Source organism: Apium graveolens, chromosome 5 (assembly GCF_009905375.1).
Source record: "Apium graveolens cultivar Ventura chromosome 5, ASM990537v1, whole genome shotgun sequence".
Lineage (NCBI taxonomy): Eukaryota > Viridiplantae > Streptophyta > Magnoliopsida > Apiales > Apiaceae > Apium > Apium graveolens.
In genome coordinates, this window is record NC_133651.1 from 47,237,439 (window position 1) to 47,254,306 (window position 16,868).

Here is a 16,868-nt window from a genome sequence, read left to right on the forward strand (position 1 = left end):
TTTCGGTTCGGTTCTCAACTAATATAGGTCTGGTTCGGTTCTTATTTTTCTAGAAATTTCGGTTCTTGGTTCGGTTCGATTCTTAACATACTAGAACCGTAAGAACCGAACTGTATATAAATGAATAAATACAAAAATATATATATAAATATATGTATATATATTACGTATTATGTTTTCTTATTTATAATATTTTAATAAATTTTAAGAAAACTATGATTTTTATTGTATTACTCGTTTCTTTAAATAGTTATGGAGTTTTGAATATTTTTATAAATATTTTTCTTCATAAATATTATAAAGTAATCAAATTTAAAATGATTCACCACTAATAAGAATCTTCTTTTACGAAGTTACCCTCAATAAATAATAAAAACTAGTCAAAATTTTAAAAGTTGGAATATAAAATAATATAAAAAGTAAATATATATGAAATAAAATATAAATTCGGTTCTTTCGGTTAAGAAACGAACCGAACTGAACCGAAATTTACGATTCGATTCCGGTCCGGTTCTTACATATAAACGGGTCCGGTTCGGTTCTTAAAATATTCCTATTTAGGTTCTCGATTCTTTCGGTTCCGGTTCGGTTCGGTTCGGTATAGACCCGTTGCTCACCCCTAAATGGGGGGGGGTTGTAGCCCAAGTAAGGTGGATGATCCAATTAGGGAGGGGGTTGTAAATTGGGCCTGGGGGTACAAATGTAAATACCCTAGGATTGATTCATATCACGCGTGACACAAGGCTAATATTCTCTCACCTACATAGAGCCATAGAGAGTCAGTCGTCGGAAGCGAGTAAAAAAGACACAGCAGCAAGGGCAAGAATGGCATCGGGTAGTGCTGTGATGGGAGCTCCTTCATCTTCATCCTCTTCTTCAAAGAAACCAAAGCGCTTTGAAATCAAAAAGTGGAACGCCGTCTCTCTCTGGGCTTGGGGTCAGTCACTCAATTCACCCCCCTTGCTTGCTTAATTTATTAAATTAATAACCCTAATTATCTCTCTCTCTCCCTCCCTCTCTCTCTCTCTCCCTCTCTCTCCCCCTCCCTCCCTCTCTCTATTAATGACGAATTGTGACTAAATTTTATATTGTTTGGGTTGCAGATATAGTTGTTGATAACTGTGCAATCTGCAGGAATCATATCATGGATCTCTGTTAGTACCCCCCCCCTAATCTCCTCTGTATATGATTTTAATTTGATTTGCCTTCTTTATATATTACCTTAGTAATAGTTTGAAGTACTTGTCATATATCTTATATATTCTACTTCAATTCTTAATTCTTAATTCTCTTGTTCAATTAGGTATTGAATGCCAAGCTAATCAGGCCAGTGCTACCAGTGAGGAGTGCACTGTTGCTTGGGGTATGTATAGCTATCCTTGTATTGCGTCTTTCTTTTTCAATTTTGTTGCCTTGTTTTTCAATTTTTATCCTATTTTAAGTGCTTTACATTTTATACACATCTTTTCATTCTAGCCTTTGATTTGTATTTACTTTAAAAGCTGAGTATATTCTTCATGGCCTTAATTATGTTTTTACTTGGGTTCTGCTGTATATAGTGGCGATGTATACTTGAACGCCCCCATAGTCCCATACATTTTGTAAATCTTTTGGACTTGTATAGGCTCAATCCTTAACTTAATCTCCTAGTTGCTCCACATTGTTAAAATTAGTCTGCTGGATTTTCTTTTTCCCTGTCGACTTTAAATACTTGCAAACTTTGTCTTTCTGTGACGCTTATTGATTCAAACTATGTTATTATTTATTGTACATGCCTAATTATATTGGTGGACGGTGGTGATTATGCAACTATTACTCATTTATGCCCTGACTATCAATGTTTGTTGCATTACTTTAAATTTATACTTCATACATTTTCTTCCAATATGTAATATTTGGACAGGCACTAATGGAAACATTATTAAATTGGGGTGATTAGTGGATTGGATTATTTTTTTTCTCTTTAGCCTTGTAATTATTAATATCTTCAATTTTAAACATATCACAAACATTTATTAACAATGCCTAGCATTGTAGCCTAGTATCCTCACCCTTGGTAACAAGAGGTGAGAGTCCGGGTCTCTGCAGAGACAAATCTTTGTGACACTATTTACATTTCTTGTTATTGACCTTACCAAAAAAACTTGTACTCACACAAGTCTATACTCTTCCAGGTGTGTGCAATCACGCTTTCCATTTCCATTGCATCAGCAGGTGGCTCAAAACTCGTCAAGTGTGTCCTCTTGGTACTTCACTATACCACTTGTACCCTTTTATTTAATATTTTGTTTTTATTGCTTTCAGAATACTTAACATGGTTTAATATTATGTCTTCTGAAGATAATAGCGAGTGGGAGTTCCAGAAGTATGGCCACTAGATCATGCAGTAGCAGGCAGTGGAACGTTTCCTCTTCAAGTCACCTAATACAAGAACGAAGAGGCAACAAGAGATATTCCAGGCTCTGCCAACCTTTTACTATGTTGAAGCTTTTTAATATTTTGATGCACATTTAGCTAGCAGTGCAGTTCCAAAGACCAAGTTTACAGGATATAACCAGTTGCAACTCTTGATCTGAAACTAAATAATAGTTTCTTTGTCAGTCTCCAATAACTTATGTATGATGATATAGAATTACCATTTTGTGGTGAGGTGACTAGTCTCCTAAAGTATTGTTGTTCAATTACCAAATTTTACATGAATCAATCAGTACTATTAGCTTAAGTATAGAAAAATCAAAGTTATATCAGAAAGCATTTTTTTTTTAAAAAAACTAGAGTTTTAAAAAAAAACTAGTACTATTGTACCTCTGTTTTTTTGTAGCTCAACTATGATAAGTCGCAGAATCCGTTGGCTATTATTACAATGGGACTCGAGGGCTTTAAAAAATATACAGTACACCATTGTTAGTGGGTTCTGTATCATTATTTTCAAACTGTCATTTAAAAAAAAATACTATTACAATTGTTATGTATATTAGGAATAAACTAAGTCTATTAAATAAATAGATAAATAAATAATTCTTTTATCTATAATATCTGCACTGCAATACTTTTAGAAATTAAATATTATATAATTTCAACGAATCAAATTATTTACTAACAAAGAGTTTATGATATAAAATAGTTTGAATTAATCCTAACTTGGGTTTGCTTCGTTACGAAAATTAGGTGTGTATTTTTATTTTACTGGGTGGGTGGAGAATACATTTGTTTGAAACATGTGACAGTATGGGATGAATGAATGTAATCTGCATTGCTTAAATGTGTACATAATTTTTGATTATAAATTTACGTGATTTTGCTTAGAAGTTGAACAACATTTAAAATAAAAGATGTGTGATGAACTGAACATGACGACCGTGAAAACATTAATCTCAAGTTTTAACATTGTTTCATGTCTGTAGTTGAAGGTGATCGGCCTTTTTTTGATATTACATTTATTCATTTTGGCAACAAAGGTTAAACCAATACTGAGACTGGGGGAAAAAAATACGACGCCTGAGAGATTCGAACTCTCGCGGGGAAACCCCATGTACTTAGCAGGCACACGCCTTAACCACTCGGCCAAAGCGTCATTTATTATGTGCCCACCTTTTTTATTAATAAACAATAAAACCAGTCATCACAAAAGGGAAACAAAATTCTTCCCAAATTGATAGTTTATTTTTGGGATTTCTCCAATTCATTCGACGTGCCATTTCCTTTATTCCAACTTTCAGCCCTTAGAAAATGAACTTTACAAAAAAAGGCTGAATTCAACTCTTAAACATATTAACTCTTTTTTCTTTATGTGTATAAATTATGAGTACCAAGAAGAAAAAGTTACAAGCTTCATATACGATTTGGACATTAACAATCTTTTTAATAACACAAGGTTACACAGCCCAGGTATCTAAGAACAAACTTCCATTTTTGAGTCCACATGACTACAGATCACAGGCTGGCCACCGCAAGATATTTCATGTCAAGCTAAATAAGACGTTGAGGCTTGCCAGCCAAGTACAACGTGAGCTTCACCCACCAGGCCACCAACATGTGTTAAGAAAGCTTTTCTCAAAAACAAGAACACTGCTTTATCAACCTAGGCCAAGTAGTGGTAGGATCCCCATTGCATTGCTCATTCTTATCAAAAGAAATATCAAGTAAATAGAGATTAGTCCTAACCCCAGCATCCTGTTAGGACGCATGTCATTCCTTGGTAAAATTACAAGAGCCCATGCAAGTCCAGAGATAAGAAATCCCATAGTGTAGAATAGGCTTCTGTCTTGTGGAATTGTATACGAACCAGTTTCCCCTGTCCATGCTCCTAGTAACATGGAAATTCCCAAACCGATAAGAGTATTGAACATTGGACCTGCATAGCATCCAGATAGCGCAATCTGCACTCCATCCCCACCATTTGTTGCCAAGGCAACATTTGACACCAAGTCCCCCATTGAGTTACCCCATGCCAAGACAGTTAACCCAAGGATGGAGGGCTTAACCCCCAGAATTACACCAACTCCCTGCAGCAGAGCAACAAGCTCATTTGCAATCATGTAGAACCAGACAATACTCATACAAAACCCACCTAAAACCCATAACACTAAAAACCTTTGAGGTGGAATATCTGATCTGGTGTTCCAAAATGCAAGGACGCCAAGTGTAGAACCCACCGAGACCCCAAAAACATATCCTACTATTGTGCTTTGGATAGTTACATTGTCTCGAGTATTCAACAAAAATGACATAAGAACTGGTGCCAATAAAGCACTGCTAACAGCATAAAACTTTGACCAAGTTTCCTCCTCAACTAGGGGAATAGTTAATCGTCTTGGCACTATCAAAGGCAATTCCAGCAACGCAAATAGTCTAGAACAGGAGAATGAGAATGAATTGCCAGTTTCATAGCTCTCATCACTCCATCCCCACAAAGGCTTATCACCATCAAGTGTCTTAACCGCATTGTTTGAATATATTGCTACATTTGATGCCCACATCCACTGTGGCAAAGAAGCATGTGACTGGTCTTCAACAATTGCACTTTCAGTGTCAAGCAGTGAACTGTAAATAGAGTCGTCTTCAAGGCTGCTTTGAGAAAATATACTTCCTCTGACTGGTAGCAGTGGTGTAACGACATCTAGTTTCAGCCTTCGTACTTGCTTCCTTAAAATCTCGTTAGTAGCAACAAAAAATCCATAAACCAAATAAATGGAGACAAATGCTACAGCAGCCCAAGCACTGACCTTACCAACAACTAAAATAAACAAAAGGGCCATCAGCGTAAACATGAAAAAAAGAATATCTCGTATAAAGCATTTGCGATCAATCTCAAATCCTTGATCAGCTACACAAAGAGAAACAGCCCCAGCAACAACGCAAGTAACAAACAATGCACCACCCAAAACACTGTTCAACCCAACATCACCTGCATCAGTCCCAACAAAAGCAGCAATACTTGCAAAGACATCAGGAGCTCCGTTTCCAAGTGGAAGCAGAGCAACACCAGCAACCGTCGGGGATAATTTCAACAAACTCGCAAGCTTCTCCAGTGAACAACAAAAGTAATCCGCGGCAGTATTTCCCAATAGATAAAACAACGCAAGAAGCCAAATACCAAAAACAAGAAAAGCAATTGAACTTTGGCCACAATCACAATAATAAAACTTAACGTAGTCAAAAAAACCAGTGGACGAGCATTCAGGATGAGCTTTCAAATAATCACAACTAGTAGCGTAACCTTGATGATGAACTAAGTTATAACAAGTTTCACCATCTAATAAACTCGAATTATTCGAATCAGTTTGATTAATAGTATCTGATGAATTAAAACTTAATTCAGCAATATAGCGACGAAACACAGGCTTAAGACTAGAAGCATCATTAAGTAAGAATGTTTCCGAAATCGCGATGTTTCCATTGGCAATATAATTAGAATTGCGAAACACGAAAAGTAGGAGGACTAGGGTTAAAATAGTAGAAATAAGTGTAGAAGCTTTCCTAAAGTGAATTGGAGTAGAGTTCCTCATATATGATATGATTATACACAATTACACAATTTAAAAATAACATAAATTTGGAAGAAGCAGATACAAAAGGGGGGGGTCTAGGGTTTTGATTTAGAATATAAGAAAAAAGCCCTAATTGAAATGATAAAATACAAGAATGAAGAAAATAGAATGAAAGTAAGGGCGTTATCGATTAGGAATACGAATAATTAAATTACAACAACAACCACCGATTAGATAAAGATAACTTCCGTCGGTCTGAGATACCAATTGCCCAAACACTTTGGCGCCTGCGGGGAATTAATCGTTGGCCTGAAATTGTTTTCAAGGTCTTCAAATTTCTGCTACTTGCCCTCTTTCTCCCCCCCCCCCCCGATCTCTACCGGAAGCACTAATATGATTTTTCTTCAAAAAAAACTAATATAATAATATTTTAAAAAATTAAATATTAGTATATTTTATTAAATATATTTAATTACTAGTCCCATTAATTTTATGATTAATTATTAATTATCCTATGTATTTTTACCGATTAATTCTAATTCTCGTGAACACTAACCGGAAGCATAAAAAAGTGATCATTATTTTTATTTTTTATAAATAAATATAATTAAATGTAAAATCGATCATTTTGAATTTTATTAATATAAAATATTAATTTTTGACGGATTAACCTCAAATTAAAGGATCATTTTCCTAAAAATAACACGACTGTACTATTTTTAGTAATTTATGATTGTAATATCTATACTATATTATAATAGACAAAATATTAAAAGTTTAGTAGTCGGTCGGTCGGTACTTGCTATATTTACTTAATTATCCTTATTTTATTATTCTAATTTTAATTGGTAGGTAGGTATTGCTATTGAAGTCAGTTTCTTCTAACAATTTAAATTATATTTCATATCAAACTCTATATAATTATAATTGATATTAAAATCAACATTTTCTACCAATTTATATACTTATTTATATTGAGTTCTACATTATTCTAATTGATATTTCCGGCTGAAATAAATATAAGTAAACTAAATATAATTAGTTGAGTTTTGTTGATATAATGTGCCTCAGGTTAAAACAAAATAACAAAATCTACTAATCCATTATACTATTGAATTAGGATAGACAAATTAATATACATTATTCATCGAGGATGAACAATTTATTACACAATTAATCCAAAATAACACAAAATTAAAAATTAAAATCAAAATATAATTTGACCAAGAGGAACCAAATAATATATACTGATTATTTGAGATAAACTAATATCATCTTATTGATCCGGACTTAAAAAAATCAAAATTAAACTAAAAAGCATTAGTTTGATTTAGTGGACGTAATGGGTATCGGGCTAAACTAAAAATATTGTAAATCACTTATCCGAAATAAATCAAATCAATATTGTCTATCTAAAATAACTCTTATAGTTAATCGATTAGGCAATAATCTCGCTAAAATAATATTTTTTTTAAAGTATCAAATATAATGCATATATTATATTTTTTATACGTGTATTAATTTAATTATCATAAAGTTATATCATTTAAAATTTAAAATAAATAAATTTAATAATCAATTAAAAATAATTTTCTTAAAAATTATTTATAATATTAAAAAAATATATAAACAATCCATGAATCACAAAGCTAGTATTATATAATACCTAACAAGTTGTAACTGGACTTCGAAATTTTCAACTTATTAAATTTTAATCTGACCTATAATTGTATTCGTCACTTGTGCTGTTGAGCTGTGAGTTATGCCTGGTTCAGCATGTCTTGGCCAGGGGCCGCCGGAGCGTAAGACTAAAGGTTCCCCAACTTTTTCAGCACCTTAGTGATAATAAGTTTATATATACATGGATGGGAAAATATATCAATGGTCTTTCCCACTTCTTAGTGCAGTTAAGTAGAAAGGCCCGTATAAAATTTAATAAACAAGTAAAATTGGCAAATCATGTTAGAACACTTCCTCCATCTCGACTCAGTGTAACAAAATTGGACTTCAGTCTCTATTTTTTTAATTTTCAGGCTCCAAAATAAGATTTCAAGCTTTTAATCTCTATATTTTTATGGAGTATCAATGATAATATAATAACTTTTTTATTCCTTTAATAATTATTTTTTTTAATTTCCATCATATTTTAAGTCTGCGTTCGTCCCTCATCATAAATTGTTTATTGAACGTTAAGTAAATAAATATGTTCGCGTGAGCTCCTATCTCTTGCATCGTGTGAACTGCATTCCATCTCTATTGGCGAGAATGTGAGTCACTCTTTCTGTGCTGGGAGGGTGTGAGTCATTATATTAATCTGATTGTCATCTTCATCTTCTTCCGCCATTTTTCTTAATTTTGTCAAAATTTATGTTATATTTTTATAATTCAAGTTCCGAATACTCGTTTTAAGCATGGTTTACGATCAACATTCACCAACAAGTATTGTTATGCAATTCACGTATCCCCGACACATTTTAATGAACCAGCAAACCCCATTTCTGTTTACCATTTCCTGTACTTCGCTTGAGAACTCAATAAAGTCTTATAATTCTATACATTTTCTCTACTCTATTGGACTGTTACTAGTGATCTGGAATAAAAAAAATATGTGTTTGTTGACCAATAAGATACTGTACAACTAAAATTACAATTACTGATGAGTACAAAATCACGGTTAATAAAATTGTACCCAAAATCATCTCCAGGAACTGGCCTTATTGTTTTGTCCTCCACAATCAAGTTTCATTTAACACTTTAAAAACTCAAACATAAAGTCTAAGAGAAGCATCCAATGTTACTTAAATCTATTCAAAACTTGTTTACCTACTTAATCACATCATTCCAAAACAGTTTAACAAACACCTTTTCTTTCACTTTCGATGCTTATTTTTATTTTGTCATTATTTAGTACTCAACCAGCCTCCCAATCTAATGATACACTGTCACATGGAATATGCTATCAGACTGAGGACAGTTCTGTTTGGGTGTCAAAACCAATCCCTCTTCTAGAATTCTAATCATCTTTGCTTTGACCTTTTCCGTTTTTTAAATAATTAGGTGTACATGTTCGACAAGCAATATTATGTTGTAACAAATTTCGAAAATGAGCGAGAATTAACTTGAGATGACAAAAAATAAGTTCTTACCGACAAGAGATAAGCTATTAACACTCAGTTATCTCATCTCCATTTTTTGTTTTAATGTAAATACACAACTGATATGTGATAGGTCATAAATAATCAAACCCAAATAAAGGAGCAGAAACCCAGAGAGAGAACACCCCATGCCCAAACTAGAGTGGTCTGCGGTGCCATGTGGCACAGGACAAAAGAGTCAACTGTCTCATGTTACCCAAAATGGAACAATTGCATCACAGCCGTTCATGTGCAAAGATCCCAAGGCAACACTGGTGGAAGAAGGACACCTGACCCCACAGTCCATCCAAACCGTCCAATCAATCACCAACCAAGAATGATCAAAGGCTAGGATGAAGAGGTACAAACCCCAAAAACCCTAAATCTTGGGACCTATAAAAGACCCCAAAAAGAGGGTTTTAGGGGTTGAGAAATTTTTGACTACTACACACCTATACACACACCACTATACATATTTTTGAATAGCTCCTTCTTCCCTCTTCTTCTTCTTCTTCAAGAAACTCCATTTCTTATTCTCACACCGGAGTTGCCGCGGGAAACAACCCCCCCTCCGGTTCTGTTTTGCAGAGTCCCCTACCTAGCAGGTTGACCTCACTCCGGCTGCCACGTGGACAGGGCTCTAGCATACGTGTGAGAGGAGAAGACTCGGGAAGAAACAGAGTTATCATTGGCGCTAGAAGGAGGGGTCGAACCTCCGGTGGTGTGGTGCCGTCTCCAGTTACATTACACAGCTCCAAGGGCCAAGAAAACCCCCTCCCAGGTAAGAACAAGACCCTCACTCTCTTCATGACTCGTTTTTCTTATCTTTCCTTCCAAAATAGTCACACACCCTGTTGCACCCCTGCTACTGTTTCCCATACTCTGTTCTGAAAAAATGGCCATAAGAAAGAGCAAAACTTCGGTCTCAGAAACTATTCAACCCACTGTTGTCCCACTCAGGGATGGCGAGATGGAGGAGATAGAAGATGAGCCCCCCAACTCGTGCTTCATCTCAACTCCAGCCCGGAGACCAGAGAGTAACTATAGAGAAAGCAGCTCACAAGTATGCAAAAATCTCAACAAACCCTTGGGGAAACATGACTCCGGAGCAGATTCAAGCGGCTATGGATCTATGGAAGGAAAAGAACAAAGCTTCTGAAACCCGTCCCGGGGACCAGGAGGAGCACTCTGAAGAATCTCGGGGTTCAGTCTTGGATCAGATTGGCAAAACTAAGAGGCCATCAGAAGATGCCCGGGATGAGATCAAGATGGCTACAATCCGGGACCGCATCCGGAAGGAATAAGAGGCCAAGGCCAAGGCCAACATTGAAAAGAGGATCCAAGAGGAGGAGGCGAAACAAAAGAAGAAGACATGCAGGATTCATGTCTCTTCAGATTCAGATCAGGAGAAGGAATCTAAACAGGAGCAGATGGTCCGGGCTCTCCGGGATCTTAAAAGAAAAGTTGAGGGGGACGTGGAGGTCGGAGCGGCGGCCACGCCCTTCACCAAAAAATTGGAATCCACCCCAGGGAACCCACACTCAAACACTTCAACTTCGACTCTTTTGATGGGCTTGCCGACCCTGAAGAACATCTGAACTACTTTGAACAGATCTCAAACATATATGATTACAACGACCTCACCAAATGTCGTTTCTTTGCTTCAACACTAAAGGGAGGAGCACAAAAATGGTTCAACAGAATCTTCTCCCGGGGCATCGACTCCTGGAAAGACTTCCGGAAAATATTTCTAAAGAGGTTCAGGGCGAACCGCATGAACGAGCTCCAGATGGGCCACTTGGAAACCATTCAACAAAGAAGCAGAGAACCTCTATCGGAATTCATCAAAATGTTTCAAGAAGCGGTCAACCAGCTCTCCAACCTTGAGGAAAAGGAAGCCGTGAATATTTTCCGGCGAAATCTCCACCCGGTTTCATGCGAAGGCTACGTAAAAGACCTAATCCATAGATAGCCCCAAAGCCTTGCTTCCGCATATGCAATGGCTTCAAAGTTTATCAAGGAAAATGACATCCTCACATCCAAGAAGATGAACAGGCGGATCCGGGATGATGATGAGTCTCCGGAACGCTGCTCCTCCTACAGAAAAGAAAAGAGACACAGGACAGACAGGCAGACCAATTATATGCAGCAGTCTTGGGGAACCCCACCCCTTGATGACTACTCCAGACCTCAAAGGATTGAAAGAAAGCCCAGCCTAAAAGGGAGCCAAAGCCAGAGCCTGAGTGGACATCGCTCAACCGGCCCCGGTCTGACATCTTAAGAGAGGTCAAGGGAAAACCTTTTTACTACCCCCCAAAGTCGCTGCTGGCACCCCCCGAGAACAGGGCGCGAGACAAATATTACGGATATCACGAGGATCACGGCCATACCACGGAGAACTGCTTTTCTTTCAAAATGTTCATTGAAGACCAGATCAAGAAGGGCAACATGAACCAGTACTTGGAAAGGAGACTCAATGACAAAGATAAGCCCGTTATCGGCAGCAAGCACATGGTCAACACGATCTTCGGGGGAACCTCCTCCCCTCCCCGGGACCCAGATATGGGCAGTGACATCATGATGATCCAGCCTGCTGAAGATGAACCCATATACTTCTCTAATGCCGATTATGAAGGCCTGGATCCCGAACACAACCAAGCCCTGGTCGTGACTCTCGACATTGCCGACAATGAGGTACAAAGAATTTTGGTTGATAATGGTTCCTCGGCTAACATTGTCTTTGAGCACACACTTAACATGATGAAGTTGGGACACCTTCGGATGGACCCGTGCCTCGAAGACCCCCTCTACGGATTTGGAAATAACATGATTCCGATACGCGGGGTAATATACCTCCCCATGGTCTTCGAGACCGCGCCCCGACAAGTCTCTCATATCATGAAATTCTACATGATAAGTGCTACTTCCTCTTATAACATGATTTTGGGGAGGCCCACCATCACCAAGCTCCGGGCCATCTCTTCAACAATTCAGGTAAAGCTAAAGTTTTCCACCCCGGGAGGTATCGGAGAACTTAGAGGAGACCGGGGGTATCTGGGAAATGCTATGGACATGCCTTGGTGATGGCAGAAACTGATCCTAAAAACAGGAAGAAGGCAATGGTTTTACCCAAAGGCCAAAGCCGGAAGAAGCACCGTGAATATTTCAGTAAAAGGCCAAGGTTAGATATCAACGTGGTAGAAGACTCGGGCTACGGCGTGACCAACGCCGATGCCCGGATACAGAAATTTATCGAAGTTAAGGAAAAGACCAAGGTTGAACCCGCTGCACAAACTATCGAAATACATTTGGAGCCCGGGAACCCCACCCAGAAGTTGAAAATCGGAAAAGGCTTAGAGACATCCTTCCAGGAGGAACTTATTCTGCTGCTAAAAGAATATGCGGACGTTTCGCATGGACACCGGAAGATATGCCCGGGATTGACCAGTCCGTGGCAATGCACAGTTTGGATGTAGACCCACGAAAGAGACCAATCAAACAGAAGAGGAGAAACTTCGCCCCCGAGCGACAACAAGCTATAGACGAAGAAGTAGAGAAGTTGTTCAAGGCCGACATCATCTGTGAAATCAAATACCCCGATTGGCTCGCCAATGTGGTGTTAGTCAAGAAGCCGAATGGAAAGTGGAGAATGTGTGTCGACTACACGAGCCTCAACACTGCATGCCCCAAAGATTCCTATCCCCTTCCCAACATCGATCAACTAATCGATGCAACTTCGGGCCACATCATGCTCAGCTTTATGGACGCCTTCTCAGGGTATAACCAGGTCCGCATGAATCCTGAAGATATCGCCACAACATCCTTCATTACTCATCGGGTATTCTACGCCTTTTTCATGATGCCCTTCGGGCTCATCAATGCTGGAGCCACCTACCAGAAAATGATGAACACAATCTTCAAGAGTCAACTAGGGAGAAATATAGAATCCTACGTAGACGACATGATCTCCAAATCACTCACGATCCCGGATCACATCAAGGACCTTAAGGAATATTTTGACAATTTGAGGAGGTACAAAATGAAATTGAACCCGGAGAAATGTGCGTTCGGAGTACCTTCGGGAAAATTCCTGGGCTTCCTAGTCAGCGAAAGAGGAATCGAAGCAGACCCAGAAAAAATGAATGCCATAATGGAAATAAAGATACCCCACACTCAGAAAGACATTCAGAAGTTGACAGGCTGTCTCGCGGCCCTACGCAGGTTTATCCCGAAGCTGGCATAAAGATGTCTCCCATTCTTCGAGTTATTGAAAGGCGCCTGGGACAAGAAGTCGGTAGACTGGATCCCAGAATGCCACACAACTTTTGAAGAAGTCAAGAGACACCTCATGAACCCCCGGTGCTATCAAAAGCCAAGCCCGATGAACCTTTATCCCTCTACATCGTTGCCGGCCCCAAGGCCGTCTCTTCTACCCTAGTCCGAGAGGAAGGAGGAATACAAAGCCACATCTACTATGTCAGCCAAGTCCTCAAAGATGCAGAGACTCGGTACCCAAACTTGGAAAAAATTTCCTTGGCCCTCGTACACTCCAGCAGGAAGCTAAGGCAATACTTCCAAGGCCAAGAGATTAGAGTGGTCACAGATCAGCAGCTCAGAAAGATCATCCACAAGCCAGACGCCTCTGGAAGGCTAGTCAACTGGGCCATTGAATTAAGCCAATTCAACATCAAGTTTGTGCCACGAACGGCGATAAAAGCCCAGACCTTAGTAGAATTCGTCATGGAATGCACCTTCCCGGAGCATCAACCACCCGCTTCCAGCGGGATTGCCCAGGAAGAAGCCAACCCAGGCACAGACTGTTGGAAGCTCTACGTAGACGGGTCATCTACAGCGGAAAGATCCGGAGTGGGCCTCATTCTAATCATCCCGGAAGGTTTCACCATTCAGCAGACAATAACCTTTGCCTTCAAAGCAACGAACAATCAAGCTGAGTATGAAGCACTCATCTCCGGACTCAGATTAGCAAAATCTCTTGGTATTATAAAATGATCATCTACAGTGACTCCCAGATTGTAGTCAAGCAAACCAGTGGGGAGTATATTGCGAAAGATCCAAAATTGGCACAATATCAAGCAATGGTGCGGGATATCCTTGAAACCATCCTCGATATCACCATCCTCCAGATCAATAGAGAAGAGAACTCCAAGGAAGATGAGCTATCCAAGCTCGTACAGAATACATCGGACCTCACCAGTTCAGTATACTTCGAAGAGCTTAAGGCACCCAGCACAGAGCAATCCGAGGTCCTGTGCATCGGCAGCCCGGACAATTGGATGACTCCCTACATAGCCTACCTAAGGGACGGAACGCTCCCGGAAGACCAGAACAAAGCTAGGTACTTAAAGCACAAGGCCGCTTGTTTCTTCCTGGAAAATGGTCAGCTATATAGAAGAACCTTTTCAGCGCCCACCCTGAAGTGTGTAGACCCGGATGAGGCAAACTATTGTCTCCTGAAAGTTCATGAAGGCATCTGCGGAGATCACTTGGCAGCCAAAGCTCTGGCTTACAAAGTCATCAGACAAGGATATTACTGGCCCACAGTCCATGCCGATTCCATCACCTATGTAAAGAAATGCCCTCAGTGCCAAAAGTTCAGCAATGTTCCCAGACAAAGCCCCAGCCTACCAGTGTCAGTATTATCTCCGATTCCATTTGCCGTTTGGGGCATAGACATCATGGGCCCCTTTTCTCGGGCAAAAGGTGACCTCCGCTACGTTCTGGTAGCCATTGATTATATGACAAAGTGGGCAGAAGCTAAGGCCATGAGAACGATCAATCAACAAGATTGTATCAAATTTATGGATTCAATCGTCATGAGGTTCGGGATCCCGGTATTCCTAGTCTCTGATAATGGTCCATAGTTCGTTGGGTCCGACTTTAAAGCATACTTGAAAGAACTCGGAGTCAAGCACAAAAGGGCATCGATGGCACATCCTCAAGGAAATGGGCAGGTCGAAGTGACTAACAGAACCATACTCCGGGGGCTGGAAAAAAGGTTGGAAGAATCGAAGAAAACTTGGCAAGATGAGCTCCCGAAAGTCCTGTGGTCCTACAGGACCACTCCCAGGGCGGGAACCAATGAGAACCCCTTCAAGCTTGCCTATGGCACCGAAGCCCGCATACCAGTCGAAATCGGGTCCCCCTCCCACAGGGTCGTCAACTTCGATGAAATCTCAAACATTGAAGTCCTCAAGACCAACCTGGAGCTCCTGGACGAAGTAAGAGATCGGGATGTAAAAAACATGGAAGCCTATAAGGAAAAGACAAAGCTCTACTTCGCAAAGAAGGCAAAAATTAGAGAGTCTGAAGCGGGAGATTTAGTACTTCGGCACACCGAGGCCTCGGACCCAACCAATCAAGGAAAGCTGCAACCCAACTGGGAAGGGCCCTATTTTGTTAAGGAAGTGCTCCACCCAGAAACCTACAAGCTAAGTTATCTCAGCGGGACCGAAGTACCAAATACTTGGCACAAAGCCCGCCTAAGGAAATTCTACCAGTAAAGGCAAGGCGCACATTCCGGGATCACCTCTACTTTTATGCTATGACAGCTTGATGCAAACTCTCTCATCGTACACCCAGAAATGTAATTTTTGCTTTATTTTGATTTAAATGAAAAACTTCGCTTCGAGCACCCCATAGCTCAAGATAATTTTACTATGTCATTTGATTACTGTCACCATATTACTTAGAAAAATTTATTCAGTTAAAATTTTAAACCCCATCCCGGGGACCATAACACAAACCATGTGTACTTAGAAAAATTTTATTTAGTTAAAATTTTAAACCCCATCCCGGGGACCATAACATAAACCATGTGTACTTAGAAAATTTTTATTCAGTTAAAATTTTAAACCCCATCCCGGGGACCATAACACAAACCATGTGTACTTAGAAAAATTTTATTCAGTTAAAATTTTAAACCCCATCCCGGGGACCATAACACAAACCATTTGTACTTAGAAAAATTTTATTCAGTTAAAATTTTAAACCCCATCCCGGGGACCATAACACAAACCATGTGTACTTAGAAAAAATTTATTCAGTTAAAATTTTAAACCCCATCCCGGGGACCATAACACAAACCACGTGTACTTAGAAAAATTTTATTCAGTTAAAACCCCATCCCAAGGATCATAACACAAACCATGTGTACTTAGAAATTTTTTTATTCAGTTGAAATTTTAAACCACACCCCGGGGACCATAGCACAAATCATGTGTACTTAGAAAAATTGCGACGAAAGAAAGCAAAAACCAAAATGCAGAAAGGGAAATATATTTACATGTTTTCCCAGGGCAAACCAAGCCCCGAGCCAAATTCAAACAAGAGTCATACGAAATTCAAATAACAAGTCTAAAAGCCACTAGGGCTAAGTCTGAAATGATAGCAAACTAGGAAAACAAATTACAAGGCACGAAGCTTGGATCTCCATTCTTCAGTTCTCAGGAGGGGGAGGAGTCTTCTCGCGGACCTCTTCGGGAGGTGGAGGCGGCTGGGTTCCGGAGGTACCCGTTTCAGCGGCTTTGGCTTCTTCACTACGGAGCTCCTCTGTGAGGTACATCTCTATGAACCCGTCCATGTCACCACCCGGATTCTCAGCCAGATAAACAGAAGCAATGTCCCAGCAGATGTTGACCTTCTCGAAGATCTTGTTGTTGAGCTCCTCGTAGTAAGCAGGAGTACCTCGGAAGGACTCAAGGACCTCCTCTGCCCGGGGTCTAGA

The 16,868-nt window shown here is 39.4% G+C and overlaps 3 protein-coding genes and 1 non-coding gene across 4 annotated transcripts; 2 read left to right on the top strand and 2 right to left on the bottom strand.

Moving 5' to 3' along the window:
• The first annotated feature begins 723 nt into the window (after window positions 1-723).
• On the top strand, window positions 724-2,700 carry LOC141723960 (RING-box protein 1a-like). Its single transcript, XM_074525932.1, has 5 exons — window positions 724-937; window positions 1,104-1,154; window positions 1,304-1,363; window positions 2,175-2,246; window positions 2,341-2,700. Exons 1-5 carry the CDS (start codon window positions 826-828, stop codon window positions 2,376-2,378), a joined length of 333 nt encoding a protein of 110 aa, XP_074382033.1. The 5' UTR covers window positions 724-825; the 3' UTR covers window positions 2,379-2,700.
• A 792-nt stretch (window positions 2,701-3,492) lies between these two features.
• TRNAS-GCU (transfer RNA serine (anticodon GCU)) lies at window positions 3,493-3,574 on the bottom strand. The gene has a single exon. It is a non-coding gene; the product is annotated as a tRNA-Ser (tRNA).
• Window positions 3,575-3,762: 188 nt separating this feature from the next.
• On the bottom strand, window positions 3,763-6,370 carry LOC141723961 (cation/calcium exchanger 4-like). The gene has a single exon (XM_074525933.1). The coding sequence runs from the start codon at window positions 6,006-6,008 to the stop codon at window positions 4,077-4,079; it is 1,932 nt and encodes a 643-aa protein (XP_074382034.1). The 5' UTR covers window positions 6,009-6,370; the 3' UTR covers window positions 3,763-4,076.
• An 8,699-nt stretch (window positions 6,371-15,069) lies between these two features.
• Window positions 15,070-15,645, top strand: LOC141660028 (uncharacterized). The gene has a single exon (XM_074466984.1). It carries the CDS (start codon window positions 15,070-15,072, stop codon window positions 15,643-15,645), a length of 576 nt encoding a protein of 191 aa, XP_074323085.1.
• Window positions 15,646-16,868: the final 1,223 nt, after the last annotated feature.